General features: G+C 35.5%; 1 protein-coding gene across 2 annotated transcripts in view; it reads left to right on the top strand.

The window, feature by feature from the left end:
• Positions 1-15,447, top strand: part of LOC101888941 (serine/threonine-protein kinase S6KL) — a 166,384-nt gene that overhangs the window by 16,693 nt on the left and 134,244 nt on the right. Inside the window, exons 1-3 of one of the 2 annotated variants that reach the window (XM_059121788.1) lie at positions 14,347-14,370; positions 14,566-14,666; positions 14,741-15,014. In XM_059121788.1, the coding sequence (XP_058977771.1) occupies positions 14,368-14,370; positions 14,566-14,666; positions 14,741-15,014 (378 nt within the window). In that variant the 5' untranslated portion in view covers positions 14,347-14,367. Of the gene's footprint in view, positions 1-14,346; positions 14,371-14,565; positions 14,667-14,740; positions 15,015-15,447 lie in introns of those variants that run through there. The other variant, XM_005181829.4, reaches the window with a different exon arrangement.

Below are 15,447 nucleotides of genomic sequence, written 5' to 3'. Positions count from 1 at the left end.
ACTAAATTATTATTATTGACCTTTTGATGTATTCTGGGACCTATATAAGAAATGTATTGCAAATAATTTAGAAAAACATTTTAACTTTATTAAAGGTCGTTCTTAACCAAGAAATTATAATTTAAAAATTTCAAAAAATGTTTTTTGTTTTTTGGTTCAAATTTAAAAAACAGGTACAATGTTGTCGCCAGTGTCATCAGTTTTCGGCCTTTACAAATTTAATTCACAATATCCGCATGAGCATTGAAAACAATTCATGAACACGCGTGCTGCAACACAACACCCAATACTTTGTTTTGGTTTGCAATTTCTATGGGATGTTGTTATTAGTTTGTTGTTATTTCTCGCCCTTCCTCTATAATTAATTACGCATTTTAGACTTTGAAAAATAAACAAATAATTTGGAATGCGATAGTCATCATTTATCGCAAACAAACAACACACTATCTCAACAAAAACAAATGTAGCCTCTGTCTAGTGCCTATCTATTCAGGTTAAACAACAACAACTAAATCGTGTTTTGGGAGTAAAAAGGTGTTTGCAAAAATAAATAAATAAATTAAAAAAAAAAAAAAAACAATAGCCATAACTTATAAATCGTAATAGACGGGGATAAAAAAATATATATTTTCGAATATATCGAATTATAATGCCTTCACAATTCCTCAAATCTGGTAAAGAGCCTATAAGATAAAAATATGGAGGAAACTTTATACTACCTTTAGATCAAACACGAAAATTTACCAACATTAAAGGTAATTCCATTTTATATCAGTTTTTATAAAACATCAACAAAAAAAATTTAAAGTACTTTTTTAATTTCAATCAAAATAGTTGACAAAAAGCTAATAAAGCATCAAAAAAAGATGCAATTTTAATTCTGTCTTAAATTAATAAGGCCAACCCTGCTGAACAACGAGAACTAGCTCACCAATTTCTCTTAGTTCTTTAACCTTATAAAAACTCAGTTTTAATATATTATAATTGTTTCATCATTAATCGTAAAATATAAAGAACAGTAAGGAAAGTCGAAAGTCGGGCGGAGCCGACTATATGATATCCTACACCACTATGCGTATTTAGTCTGAACTCTGAACCAAATAGCATAGCTTTGTAGTGACTTCGATAAGGTTTTTTTTTTTTTAATATGACTTCGATAAGGATTATATTAAACAAGTGAAATAGTAGCAAATTTCGGTCGAACTTTTTATACCCTCCACCATTTGGAAGAAACGTGAAAAATGTAAAAAGAAGAAACGTAAAAAATTTAAAAAGAAAAATCCGGAGGAAAATACCTCTCAAATGAAAACCGTTATATAGGGGGGTATACGAAGACGTAGTCCTGTATCGTCGCAAAAATCATCAAAATAGGGGATATAAGATATCGTTGACCTATATAGACAATTCTTCTAGGGGGTAATGTACTCACAAGGAAATCCTTTGGTGGATTTAAAGACAATTCCATTGAAAAATTTGGTTGAAATGGTCAAAATACCGAATATTTGGGGGTACCGTTATATGGCGGCTACACGATATTGTGGACCACACGATATTGTGGACCAATATAGATAATTCTCTCCCAGGGGATAAAGTACTCACAAGGAAATCCTTTGGTGAATTTTCAGATAATTCCGTTGAAAAATTTGGTTATAATCGTTAAAACTCCGAATATCGGTGGTATCGTTATATGGGGGGGATATACTATATCGTGGACCTATGTAGACAATTTCCTTACAGGGGTAAAGTACTCAGAGAGTAGAGTTTCAGACAATTCCATTTGAAAATTTGGCTAAAATCATTAAAATACCAAATATCGGGAGGTATACGATATCGTGGACCGATAGCCTATCTTCGAACTTGACCTGCATGCAGATAAAAGACAGATCTGTGCAAAATTTCCTATCTTAATTCGTTTTGACTGTAGTGTGATTACAACAGACGGATGGACGGACGGACAAGGCTATATCGTCTTACAATTTTACACTGATCGTGAATATATATACTTTCTTGGGTCTAAAATTAATATACTCTATGGAGGGTATAAAAATATTTATTGGAGTAATGGATATAGCGGACCGAGTTTCGAAAAATGGTAAAGTTCGGTTAAATATGAAAAAATCTATCTAATTTGGGCTTATATTACATATATGGTGACCAGTAACCGTAGAATCCGATGAGCATGTATATTGAAGCTATATAAAAATCTGAAACTATCTCGATAAAATTTGACAGAGATATTTTCGAGCAGTATCTGATGCCCGGAATCATTTTGGGGAGTGCATTTTACGCATGCGATTTAAAATTCCAAATCGGATGAAACATATATATAGGAGCTATAGCTATATCTGACCCGATTTGAAATTTGGTGTACTTCATTGTAGACTGAATTCGGTCGGTTGTGACAAAATACAAGTCATTTGAACTGATATTGGCCATTTGGTGCACAATTAACCTCAAATCGGTTGATAATATATATGGGAGCTATATCTAAATTTGAACCGATTCTTTCCAATTTCAATAGGGTTTGTCCTTGGGCTAAACAAATATTGTTTGGAAAATTTCATCTTAATCTGATAATAAATGCGATCTGCATTTTGTTCACAAAATTACATGGACAGACAGACGGACGGAAGGACTGACAAGCATAAATCGACTCATAAAGTGATTCTATGAAGATCCTCAAAAGTAACTATGGGACTATCTCGCTTCGTTCTCCATATTACAAACAAATGCACAAAGACATTATACCCTTACCACTATGTGGTGTAGAGTATAAAAAGAAAAATAGACTTGTTGTTTTCCCTGCAATGATCTCAGAACGCAAGTCTAAAATATTGGCGCACCTTGCTTTAGACCTAAGATTTGTGCAAATTTTTGAACATTTACTTAGTCGAATTAGTAATCTCACACATTTTTTTTTCAAAAAATTACAAACCCAATGAAAATCAAAATATACCCTCAATTCCATGGTAGGACCGCAGTTGTTGTTAATACATTGTTTTCGTTTTCTATTTTTAGACCATTACCATTAGTTTGTTTGTTATTTTTTCGCTCTTCCTCTTTTAATTACGCATTTTAAAGTAGAAAATATAAATAAACAAATAAGTAATTTGGAATGCGGCGATAGTTGTTTATAGCGCACAATACCCAACTAGTCGTCTGCATATTCAGGTTATGAATAAACAAAATCGTGATGTGAAAAGAAATAATACTAATTGTAGAAATGTATAATTAAAGTTTAATAAACTTTGCAAAAAAATATAAAAAAATCAATAAATTGCTAGGTAAAGGAGACACGGAAGGTCAATTTGTTAATCAAACCTAAAGACTGATTATAATTTTCTTAAAAAAAAACTCAAGTAAAAAATAGTCTGATTCGTTGGCAGATATATACCCCTAACCTGGGAACCTTATATACAATTTAGAGGAGGTACCAGACCGATATCTTTTTACCTATCTCTTCACTCTTCCAAAGAAATATGTCGACCTAATTTTTTGCTCTTTTCATGCCATTCGTCCTACTATGCTATATTAACTACTTTGATGTCTCATGTTAGGATAAAGGTATTTTTGGAAACTCAACTTTTAAAAGTAATAAATAGTACTAAATGTCCCATGGATTGCCATGATGCGAACTTATACAGAGGAATTTCTTAAATTTATAATTTCGGACTATAAGCTCTTAAGGCGTTAAAAACATCAGTGCAGAAATGTTCTCTCAAAAGAGAAAATTTGTTTTACCCTCAGCCACATGGCTACAGGGGCTTTATATTATTTAATACCGCCAAAATGTGCCTCAGCGAAATAACCCCAAGATTCTTTGGACCGTGTCAAGTTTAGATCGAGTTTGGAGGTGGACAATATCGGTACACACCTTCTTCATAGAACAAGAAAGGATCATTCGATTTTGTTCAAACTTTGCATATCCTAATATTTGTATCTGTACTGATTCAGATGGAAAATACAGACCCAATCCTTCTAGAACCTCCTTCACACAGGGTCAAAATTTTAAATGATCTCAAATCTTATAAATTGTGAGATGAGAGTTAAATTGTCTTGAAATTTCGTATATCCCAATGTTTCTAAAAACTATATATGTCTGGTATGAAGATGGGATAGGTCGTACCACTAAATCTGGTACCTCCCAACAAAGGCTCAAAATTTTCAATAACCTTCATAAAAAAGGAGTAAAATGGTATTAAGTGGCTTTGTCGACAGATGTATACCCCCGGCCTTGAGTTATGATTATTCAAACTGTTGACCATTTATGGCGGTTTTAAAGGATCGCCGACTTGTTTCTCAAGTTATGACAGATACATTGTGGAAATTGTGACCCTGTGTTGGTACCAGAAGGGGTTCGCAGATACAGGGTGAGATAAAAAAAACTGCAACCAAGTCAAACGCCATAATTTTTACGTTTTTTTAAATTTTATTGAATGAAAGCAAAAATGTCGGAAATATCATCAAATTTTAGAATAAGTTTTGATTTGTTCGAATTGGTTACCTTTGGCACGAATTATGGCCTTCAAACGGCCAATGAAACCGTCACACCCTGCCCGAATGTTGCTCTGCGGTATTTTGGTCCATTCCCGGCGAAGCTTGAGGATTGACACTTTGGTATTTTTTAGTGCCAACCTTGCTTTCAAAAATACTACAGACACAAAAGTCCAACGGATTGGTATTCGGAGATGTTGGTAGCCAGTGTGCGCTGGAAATGAAGCGAGGAAACTCATTTTGTAACCATTCTTGGATGGCGCGTGCTGAGTGCGATGATGCTGCGTCCCTTTGGAATGTCCAAGGTCTGCGGTCAAAATGTTGCGTCTCCAAGGCTTTAACACACCCTCCAGAATATTTTCGCTATAATATTTGATGCCATGCTCGTTTAATACGAGCGGAGAGCGACCATCGGCTGTTATTGCGGGCCACACCATCACTATGGCCGGCGCTTGAGCCCTGATGGCCAACCGAAGGTGCACATTTTCAGCTGACCTCTTTGGCAAGTAAACACGATCATTTTGTTTGTTTACAAACTGCTGGACAACGAATGTTTTCAAATCGGAGCGGAGAAAACCAAATTCGACAGCTCTTTTGAGTCTATTTTTTTTCTGTTGCGGTTTAAGTTCTTGCACTTTTCGGAATTTCAATGGCTTTACGGTGAGCTCATGTTTCAATATTTGCCGAATGGAATATTGCGATATGTTCAGCTCACGAGCCGGGTTTCGGTTAAGTAAGGGGAGATACCAGAGCAAATAGTCCGATCTCCACCATCTTTATAACAGATCTTGTATTGATGGAAATATTGAGATGTACCAAGTCGAAATGGAATCGGATGTTAATTTCCCGTATTATGAGCTTCATGCATACTCAAAAATGTCACCCTTTGTGGGGGAGGTACCAGAAGAAGTGAACCAATATATCTCATCTTCACACCAGGCCTTAGGTTAATAAAAATATTGTTATGTGTGTGATTTGAGGACAATCGGACACTCATATCACATTATATAAAAGGGGGAGTTACTTGATAGAGTGGACCGATATTGTCCGTTTTCGCACTTGACCTAGCACTGATGAAAATATTAGTATTCGGAAAGTGAACGCAAAATCCGATTTTCCTTTTACTTTCTGTGCAGTAAATTATTTTCTTTGACATTTTGTGTGGGAGGCACCAGAAGGAGTGATCCGATATTGCCCATCTCCGAACTCGACCTAAGTTTTACAATAATATTACGATGTACCAAGCTTGAATCAAATCGGTTACTCTCTTCGATAGTTATCGTGCGCAGCACCCAACCAGATAGACAGACGGACGGACATAGCTAGATCGACTCCAAATGCCTTTAAACGGATTTGGTCGAATGAGACTTTGTGCCTAAAACAGTTATTTCGATTAGGTACGTTTTGTCCGTGTTAAATTATATATACCCTTTCTAGTTATATGGCTGAGGGTAGACAAATAGTTCCGCCTCTTTTAATTACGATTACACATAAATGATGCAGCTAGGCCTGATGTGCCTAGAGTTTTGATTGTACAAAATTTGACCCTTTGTGGGGAAGGTGCTTGATGGAGTGAACCTATATTGTCCATTTACGTATACAACCTAGCACTGACACAAATGTTAGGATTTGGAAAGTTGGAGCTAAATTGGATTATCCTTTCTCTTTCTGTGCAGTGAAATATTTTTTCTGAAAATTTTGACATTTTGTGTGGTAGGTACCAGAAGGAGTTGATCGATATTGCCCATCTCCGAACTGGATCTAAGTTTGACAATAACATTATTATGTGCCAAGTTTGGATCAAATCGGATACTCCCTTCCAGAGTTATCGTGCGCAGCACCCAACCAGATAGACAGACGGACGGACTTCGCTAGATCGACTCGAAATGTCCTGAAACGGATTTTTTCCAAAGAGACTTGGGGTCTAAAAAAATTATGAGGTACGTTTTAGCCGTTTTAAATGATATTTACCCTCTCTAGCCATATGGCTGAGGATATAAAAATTGTACAACTATTCTACACCCCAAAAACGCCCTCATTCCAAATATCAGAATATTACCTCTATACGTTTGTCCAATACATTGGATTCAGTTTTTAGTACATTTGAGTACTTTTAGTGCCCTTACTCCCCCAGGCCCTCAGTCAGTCTGTGACTCCTCATCACTCTACCCTCATATATATATAGATTGAGTAATCCGATCTTTAGGCTAACATACTTCTTTGAATTTTAGAATTCAAATGTTTACATTCGAATTAATCTCTTGTCCTAATTCACTGACCCAATGCTGTAACGATGTTCCCAATTTCACTTTGTATCGTTCAATGGGCCAAGTGTCAGTGTAAATGACCTTCCAATTTACAAACTGTAAATGGGTAATGACAGCAACTTTATGTTTACATTTGCACGCAATGTAAATTATACGGAACGAGAAGGATGTGTGGGTGTGGAGAAAAGTCAAATACAAATACAATAGAATGGCCACTGATCACTTAGTTTTCCCAATGTGTTGAAGGAAAACTTGTATTTACATTTCCCACGACAACACAGCGAAAAGTACTACATACACGTGTTGTTGTCGTGACTTTGCACAAAATAAATTTACGCTTTTGGTTTACGCCAAAAAAAAAAAAAAAAAAATAAAAAATAAAAAAAATAATAACACAAAAAGAGGAATTTCGATTTTTCTGTTTTCTTATTTATTTTCGATAATTTGGGTCAAGTTTAAAAATTATATGCGAATATATTAAATTTTTTTTGCATTTGTAACATTTAACTACATTGATTGATATGAAAAGAGATTCCCCTTGCCCCTCCTGCGGATGTTTGTGGGAATAGTATAATACATAGGGGATCTCTTACAGTCTCCCCACACCTTCGTCTTCTCTTCATCTTTCCGTTTTAGTTTTGTTTTCACTCTTTGTTTTAATGATGCTCAATTTCATCAGCCGCAAATCTGATAATATTTCTCACGAATATTTCATCAGACAGGCACTTAAGTGTTGTCGCTGTAGGCATGGTGAGGCAAAAAACGAAGGAGATAATTTTTTGATTTAAAAAACATTGGCCACTAGGAACTTATATTTTCGTGAAGAGGTACCTTGATATCCCTTGCATTCTGTGAACATTTTTCGGGTCCTGATCTAGGGTAATGATTATGGGTTTTATTTTAGAAATTGAAATGGCAACACTTCCGCCAAAGACGCTTACCTTGCACTTGTAAAAGAACAAAAAATGCAAACAACGTCGTAATTGTCTGGCTGTGTTTGCTGTCACTTTTTTTTTCGTTACCTTTGAGACATGCGGACGGGCCTAGTTCGCAATGCACTCACTATTCCCAATGCGTCACATATGTAAGTATGTAGGATGGGTAGTAGTATAGTTTGTTGTTATTCACATCGTTCCCGCTGCTGCTGCCACCGCCGCCGGTGGCGTTATCATTTCAATTCATTAAAGTCTGGTTAGTTTTATTATTATTATTCTCATTGTTGTAGCTGTTGTTATTATTATTGTTGTTCACATTATACGATAGTAGTATGATATTTTAAATTCGTATTATTTTTGATATTTTTCTGTGTAGACTTGTTTTTCAATAACAAAATAGAAAAACCACAAAGAGTACAGAAAAGGGAGGGTGGGATTCACCGTGGTTTAGGAAGTAATTTTAGTATGGGAAATATATATTCTGGAAATTTTTTTAATTGATATACTGGATCTATAAATTGCGGGGGCGACAGTGGAATCTCTAGTTGGCTAAAGGATGGCTCTTTGGAACCAAATTGGCGCCACATGAAATTGAGATTTTTAACACTATGGATATATGGATCTAACCTTTATAGCTTTGAAGTTCCGAAGATATTGACTTTAACGTCTAGCTACTTACAAAAGTTATAAAGTTTAGAAAAACTATGATCCCCGTAGCCGTTGTTGGACATAACTCAGAGGAGAAAATGTTAAGACCCGGCCGAAAACCGGGTACTTATAAAATTTATAAAGTTTAGAAAAACTATGAATCGTAGCCTGTGTTGGACATATCTTGGAGGAGAACATCTCAAGCCCCGGGCCGAGGATGTCTATTTAAAAAAGTTATAAAGTTTTGAAAAACTGTGGATCGCTTAGCCGGTGTTGGACATACCTCAGAGGTGAAAATCTCAAGCTCCGTCGAAGGTCGTTTACTTACAAAATTTACAAAGTTTAGAATAATGATAGATCGCGTAGCCGGTGTTGGACATACCCAGAGGAAAAAAAAAAACTGAAGTCCCGGCCGGATGACGGCTACTTAAAGAAGTTATAAAGTTTTTAAAAAAATAAATATCGCGGAACCGGTGTTGGACATACCTCAAGCCCTTGCCGAAGGCCGGCAACTTAAATAAGCTATATACAAAAACTATGGATTGCGTAGCCGATGTTGGATATACCTTGGAGGAGAAAACCTCAAGCCTCGACTAAAGGCCGTCTGTTTAAAAAAGCTATAAAGTTTGAATACATATTTGTGGAAAATATGTCAATTTTATGATTATTATCAATAATATCTCCGGAACTACAAGAGATATCAGAACATTTGCTACCAATTTGGAAAGTCAAGAGTGGAGGCTATAATGTAGTATGCTGATCTCAATACCTTATTATGGGTCCATTTTGAACTTTTAAGGGGTTTTTGGAAAGATTCCGGTATAAAAATACAATTTTCTTGCATTACTCCGGAACCGGTTCAAATAACATATATCAATTTTGTAGAACCGTATAGAAACCGGATTTTGTATCCGGTCTTTCGGATCGATTAACCGGGTATTTGCCCACGAATAACTTACTTTGCCGTAATCAGGTTAAAAATGCCTAACAGTTATAAACAATTGAAAATGATCCGAGCATAGCCCCTAAACTCAACTTGTTCCGCATTTTACCTTTTATTTGTGAACCTTTTCATACCCTCCACCATAAAATGGAGGGTATATTAAATTTGTCATTCCATTTGCAACACCTCGAAATATTCGTCGGAGACCCTAAAAAGTGTATATATTCTTGGTCAGAATGAAATTATAAGGCGATTTAGCGATACCCGTATGTCCGTGAAATCACGTATAGTCCACGTTAGAAATTTGGCACAAAGGTTTATATTATATGAATGCTGATCGCCCCATATAAAGGTACCTCCAGATTTTTAGCATTTTGAAGGTTTCTGCTACAATTTCCAATGAAATCAGCTAAACTGTAAATTTGAGGTTCTTAGTAGGTCTGTCATCTCCTCGGAAAACTTATTCGATTTAGGTCCACCAATTCGTATAGTCCCAATATAACGGTACCTCCCGATTATCGGCATTTTGAAGGTTTCTGCCATCATTTCCAACCAAATTAGATGAGACTTGACAATTGGGGTTCTCGGTAGATTTATTCTTTCCTTACAAAAAATGTTCGATTTAGGTACACTAATTGGTATAGCCCCCATAAAACGGTAGTCTCGATTTTCGATATTTTGTAGGTTTCTTCCAACCAAATCAGCTGAATCTGTACATTTGGGGTACTTGAACGGTCTGTTCTCTTCTTGCAAAAAATGCAGGGGAGGTTCCAGAAGAAATGGTCCGATCTGTACCATCTTTATAACAGATCTTGTGCTAGTAGAAATAATGGGATGCGTCAAATATGAAGAGAATCGGATGCTTATTTCGGACTTTATGATCGTTTTGATTATTCAAAACCTAAACCTTTGTGGGGGAGGTACCAGAAGGAATGGTCCGATCTTTACCATTTCCATAAGAGATCTTGTGTTGATGGAAACATTGAGATGTACCAAGTTTGAAGGGAATCGGATGTTATTTCGCGTTTTATGAGACTCATGGATATTCAAAATGTTGTCCCTTTGTGGTTGAGGTACCAGAAGAAGTGGACTGATATATTCCATCTTTACGCCAGACCTTGGGTAAATGAAAATATTGTGATGTGCGTAATTTGAAGACTATCGGACTCTTACATCACACTTTAAAAAAACATAATTATTAAAATGTTAGACCCTTTGTAGGGGAGGTACTTGATGGTGTGGATCGATATTGTCCATTTTCGCACCTGTTCCAGCACTGTTGCAAATATTAGCTTTCGCAAAGTAGGAGCAAAATCGGATAATCCTTACTCTTTCTGTACTGCAAAATATTATCTTTGAAAATTTCGACCTTTCGTGGCGGAGGTACCAGAAGGAGTGGACAGATATTGTCCATCTTCGAACTCGATCTAAGTTTGACAATAATATTACGATGTACCAAGTTTGGACCAAATCGGATAATCCCTTCGAGAGTTATAGAGCGTACTAGCCAGGCTACAGACAGACAGACGGACGGACATCACAAGATCGACTGCAAATGTCCTATAACAGTTTTATTCCAAAGAGACCTAGGGCCTTAAACCTTTATTTCGATGAGGCAGGTTTTGGCCGGATCAAATTATATATACCCTCTGTAGCCATATGTAGCCGATAAAAAAGTAGCCGATTGTCTAATTTATTTGAATGCCGCGCAAATTAAAAATGTTCAAAATTATAGTTGTATAATATCTATTACCATTCCTTCATAGAGGAAGGTACCTCTACCTACCTCCGTTATTCAGAAGGATGGGAAAAATGCACTTCTTCAATATTCCTGGCATTTAGCGATTTTTGTACTCTGATTAGCTGCAGCTGCAACAAAAATATTATGACGAGACAACGACAACAACTATGTTAATATATTTTGTTTTTGCGAATTAATTTAACAACAATAATAACATGCTTTTCTTGTTGTTGTTATTATTGTTATTTTAGCGAAATTTCTGCTTTTATTTCCTTATGTGTACGTAAAAATTTTGAAAATCGAAATTATGATGGCCAAACCATAACAATCAACAACAATAGCTCGGTATATGACCAGATAGTAGAGCAAAGGAGGGAGGGTTAGAGAAAAGAGTAAATGGAAATAACAAAGTTGTTGTATTTTCTAGCATTTCTCTCTACCATTGTATTTGTTTATAGTTTTGTTTTGATTTCACTATTTTGCCATTCATATCTCTGTCAGCCAGCCAGCCAGCTGATTTTTCTATTGTTGTTAGTGTTGTTGCTGCTGCCTCTGCTGCGCTGCTGTTGTATTTGAAATGTGTTTTAGTTATCGGCTCCCCTTTTTCCTCACGCGTTTCGAAGAAAAAAAAAAAAAAAAAAAACAAACAATGCTTGCGTTTGCCACAGTCGCAAAAGAATCATCGCAGACAACAATCAGCCAGCCAGCTAGCCTAGCCAGCTTGTGCCATGTGCTACGATCAAATTCAAAACAAAATTCGCGCAGTATCTTCACAGTTTATAGAATTCCCTTTTCGAATTAACATCGTCGTCACAGTTCAATTTTGAAACGTTGTCATCGGTTCACATCAAAATAAATCGATCGGTATTGGTTTCCTTCCAGCACCTTTGGATTTCCTTAATAAAGAAAATAAAAAAAATAAAATAAAAACATCTACAACGCCATCTCACCCTAATTGACAGGCAACACCTTACCTCACGTACCAAGCAACCACTCAGCTGAGAATTTGATCTGACTGATGATTTTCGCCAAATGCCGATTGTGTGTTTTGCATAAACAATATCTAAACTTTTTTTTTAAATTTTGAAATAAATTAATCGGCCAAAGATATGACAGCAGTGCATTTATTGTTCATGTCCGATTAAATTTCATTATTTGTTTTGAATGAATTTCATTCAGAATCCAGTGGCAGTCAAGTGTCTTAAACGTATGCAGTGAATCTAAAGAAGAAGAAAAAAAAAAAACAACAATTCTGTCAGTGGTGCATTTAAACAACAAGTGTTCCTTTTATTGTTAACATTTATTTGGAAAGATCTGAGAAATTTTGGAATACATTTACTTGTCCGAGTGAATCTGCAATAGTGAATAGTGTAAGTGAAATTTTTGAATCAAAAATTTTATGCTCGAATTTATTAAACCAAAAAGAAGTCAATGTTTGGATTTGATCCAAAGAGACCTGGGATCTAAAACCATTATTTCAATGAGGCACTTTTGGCCGTATCAAAAGATACATACCCTCTCTAGCCATATGGCTGAGGGTATAAAAATATATATACCCTCATCCATATGGCTCAGAGGGTATATATCATTTGATACGGTCAAAACGTGCCTAGTCGAAATAACGTTTTTAGGCCCTAGGTTTTTTTTGGATCAAATCCGTTTCAGAACATTTTGAGTCGATCTAGCGATGTCCGTCCGTCTGTCTGGCGCACGATAACTCTCTAAGGGAGTATCCGATTTTGTCCAAACTTGGTACATCGTAATATTTTTGTCAAACTTAGATCGAGTATGGAGTGGGCAATATCGGCCAACTCCTTCTGGTACCTCCTCCACAAAACGTCGAAAAGTTTTTGCACAGAAAAAGAAAGGACAATCCGATTTTGCTCCAATTTTGCAAATCTGAATATTTGCGTCAGTGCTAGGTCAGGTGTGAAAATGGACAATATCGGTCCACTCCGTCAAGTACCTCCCCCACAAATGGTCAAAATTTTTAATATTTACAACACTCTACAATGTGATATTAGAGTCCGATTGTCTTCAAATTTCACACATCCCAATATTTATTTTAATCCAAAGTCTGGTGTTGAGATGGAATATATCGGTCCACTCCTTCTGGTACCTCCCCCACAAATGGTCGAAATTTTCAAAAATATATATTTTTTTTTGCACAGAAAAAGAAAGGATAATCCGATTTTACTCCAACTTTGCGAATCCGAATATTTGCATCAGTTCTACGTCAGATGCGAAAATTTACAATATCGAACCACTCCATCAAGTACCTCCCCCCAAAGGGTCAACATTTTGAATAATTGTAACTCTTCTAAAAAGTTGATGTAAAAGTCCGACTGCCCTCAAATTACACACATGGCAATAATTTTATTAATCTAAAGTCTGGTGTAAAGATGGAATATATCGGTCCACTCCTTCTGGGACCTCCTCCATAAAGGGTTAAAATTTTGAATAATTATAAGTCTTCTAAAAAGTTGATGTAAGAGTCCGACTGTCTTCAAATTACACACATCACAATATTTTTATTAATCCAAGGTCTGTAACGGTTCACTCCTTCTTGTACCTCCCCCACAAAGGGTCACAATTTTGAGAAGAGATAAAGCTCATAAAGCGCGAAAATAACGTCCGATTCCATTGAGACGTGGTACATCTTAAAATTTCCATCAACACAAGATCGGTTATAAAGATGGTAGAGATCGCAAAATTCTTCTGGTTCCTCCCCAACATAGGGTTTAAGATTTTGAAAAACAAAACGGTCAAAGAAAGCGAAATAAGCATCCTTCATCTCTTCAAATTATAGCTCAGATATCCAATGAAAAATATTAAAAATTTTAGCTTGGATGCCTCAAGATCTTATAATCTTAAAAAGGATCCACCTTACCTTTGAAAATTATTTTTACAAAAAAAAAAAAAAAAAAAAAAAACGATTATGACTTAGGTGTCCCATTACAATATTCTACAAAAATCCTCGATTATAGCTTGGATGAAAAATTATTTGCAAAAAATCCGTGCTTACATCTAAGATATCCCACAAAATATTGCTGATGAAAAATCCAGAATTTAATAATTGATTAGAAACTTCCCCAAAAGGCATTCCCTTCGTGAGTACTTGAAATTGATAATTGCAAAACATTGCATCATTGAAATAAAATGTACTTCAAAATCCCCCATATTGATTTGAAATTAACAAAGCTTTTACGTTAATAACATGTTATATGAAAGTCATCAGAGAGCTAAACCTTCACGAAGAAAGAAAGAACGAAACAAAAAAGGTTAAAGAAACTAACAGAGCGGCCGTGTGATTATTTACGCTGACTGCCCTCAGAGGCAATGGTCTGACTCATGTTTTTATTTGCTTTTGTTATTAAGAACAGAACAAAAAAGTACCGCACCAATATTAATATATTAACAACAACAACTTGCAAGACTTTCGTCAATATTTACAATATTTACTTTTAATATTTACAATATTTACATTTAATTGTTTTCAAAAGATTCGTTAACATTTTTCTTCATTTTCAATTTTAGGCCTCTTTCTGGAGTCTGGGCAGTTTAAATTGGAATTTGTCCTTTTCAACATCGGGACGTCGCCACTCATTTAAGCAACGGCAAAAATCTTCGCGCAAAAGGTATAGTCATTTCTTATTATTTTTGTTAAATGTATTTTTAATATGTACTTTTTCCGATTGTTTTTTTTTTCTAGCTTCAATACCCTACAGTATAGTCGCCGATCAAAAACGCAATGGCATAAACCTCTAACAAATGCCATTTTCAGTTCACACTTTAAAGAGTCGAGTCGTAATAGTGAATTTCATATAGACCATTTGGTAGCTAAGGGTGCCTTCGGTGTGGTTTTCAGAGTTATTGATAAGAACGCCGCAGAAAAGCAACAACATAAGCACGGACAACAAGAAAATAATACTGATAAACAATCTTCAACTCCTGTTTATGCACTAAAAGTTCTTAAGAAATCTAAAGTAAGTGGTAATGAATGAGTGGTCAGAAATTGAAAGCAATTTTACACTGTTCGACAAGGATGTTTCCAGATCATTAACATCAATGTATTGATTTTACTTTCAATATACAGATTAACAGTCGCATGTGGAAAATACTAAAAACGTTCCTGAAAGATATAATGCCTAGGACTATCAATTCAACCCTTTAAGTTTACTTTTGCGCCAACTCGTCATGAATATGCACTTGACAGACATTCCGATGTTTTTTTTCGCTGTAATTAAGACATTAATAACCAATCGTAAATTGTATAGCATTTCCTGGTAGGAAGGTTACTTTTGCGCTACCTTATATATCTATTTTAAAATTCGCAATTCAAAATTCGATAGTCCTAAACAAATATTCTTTAAAATGTCTAATAACTTTCAAAATGTCCCTAACCAATATTCTTCAAAA

The sequence above is a fragment of the Musca domestica genome, unplaced genomic scaffold, assembly GCF_030504385.1.
Source record: "Musca domestica strain aabys unplaced genomic scaffold, Musca_domestica.polishedcontigs.V.1.1 2, whole genome shotgun sequence".
NCBI classification, from domain to species: Eukaryota; Metazoa; Arthropoda; class Insecta; order Diptera; family Muscidae; genus Musca; species Musca domestica.
Note: the sequence above shows the minus strand (reverse complement) of the source record. Positions and strands in the feature narration are given on the sequence as shown.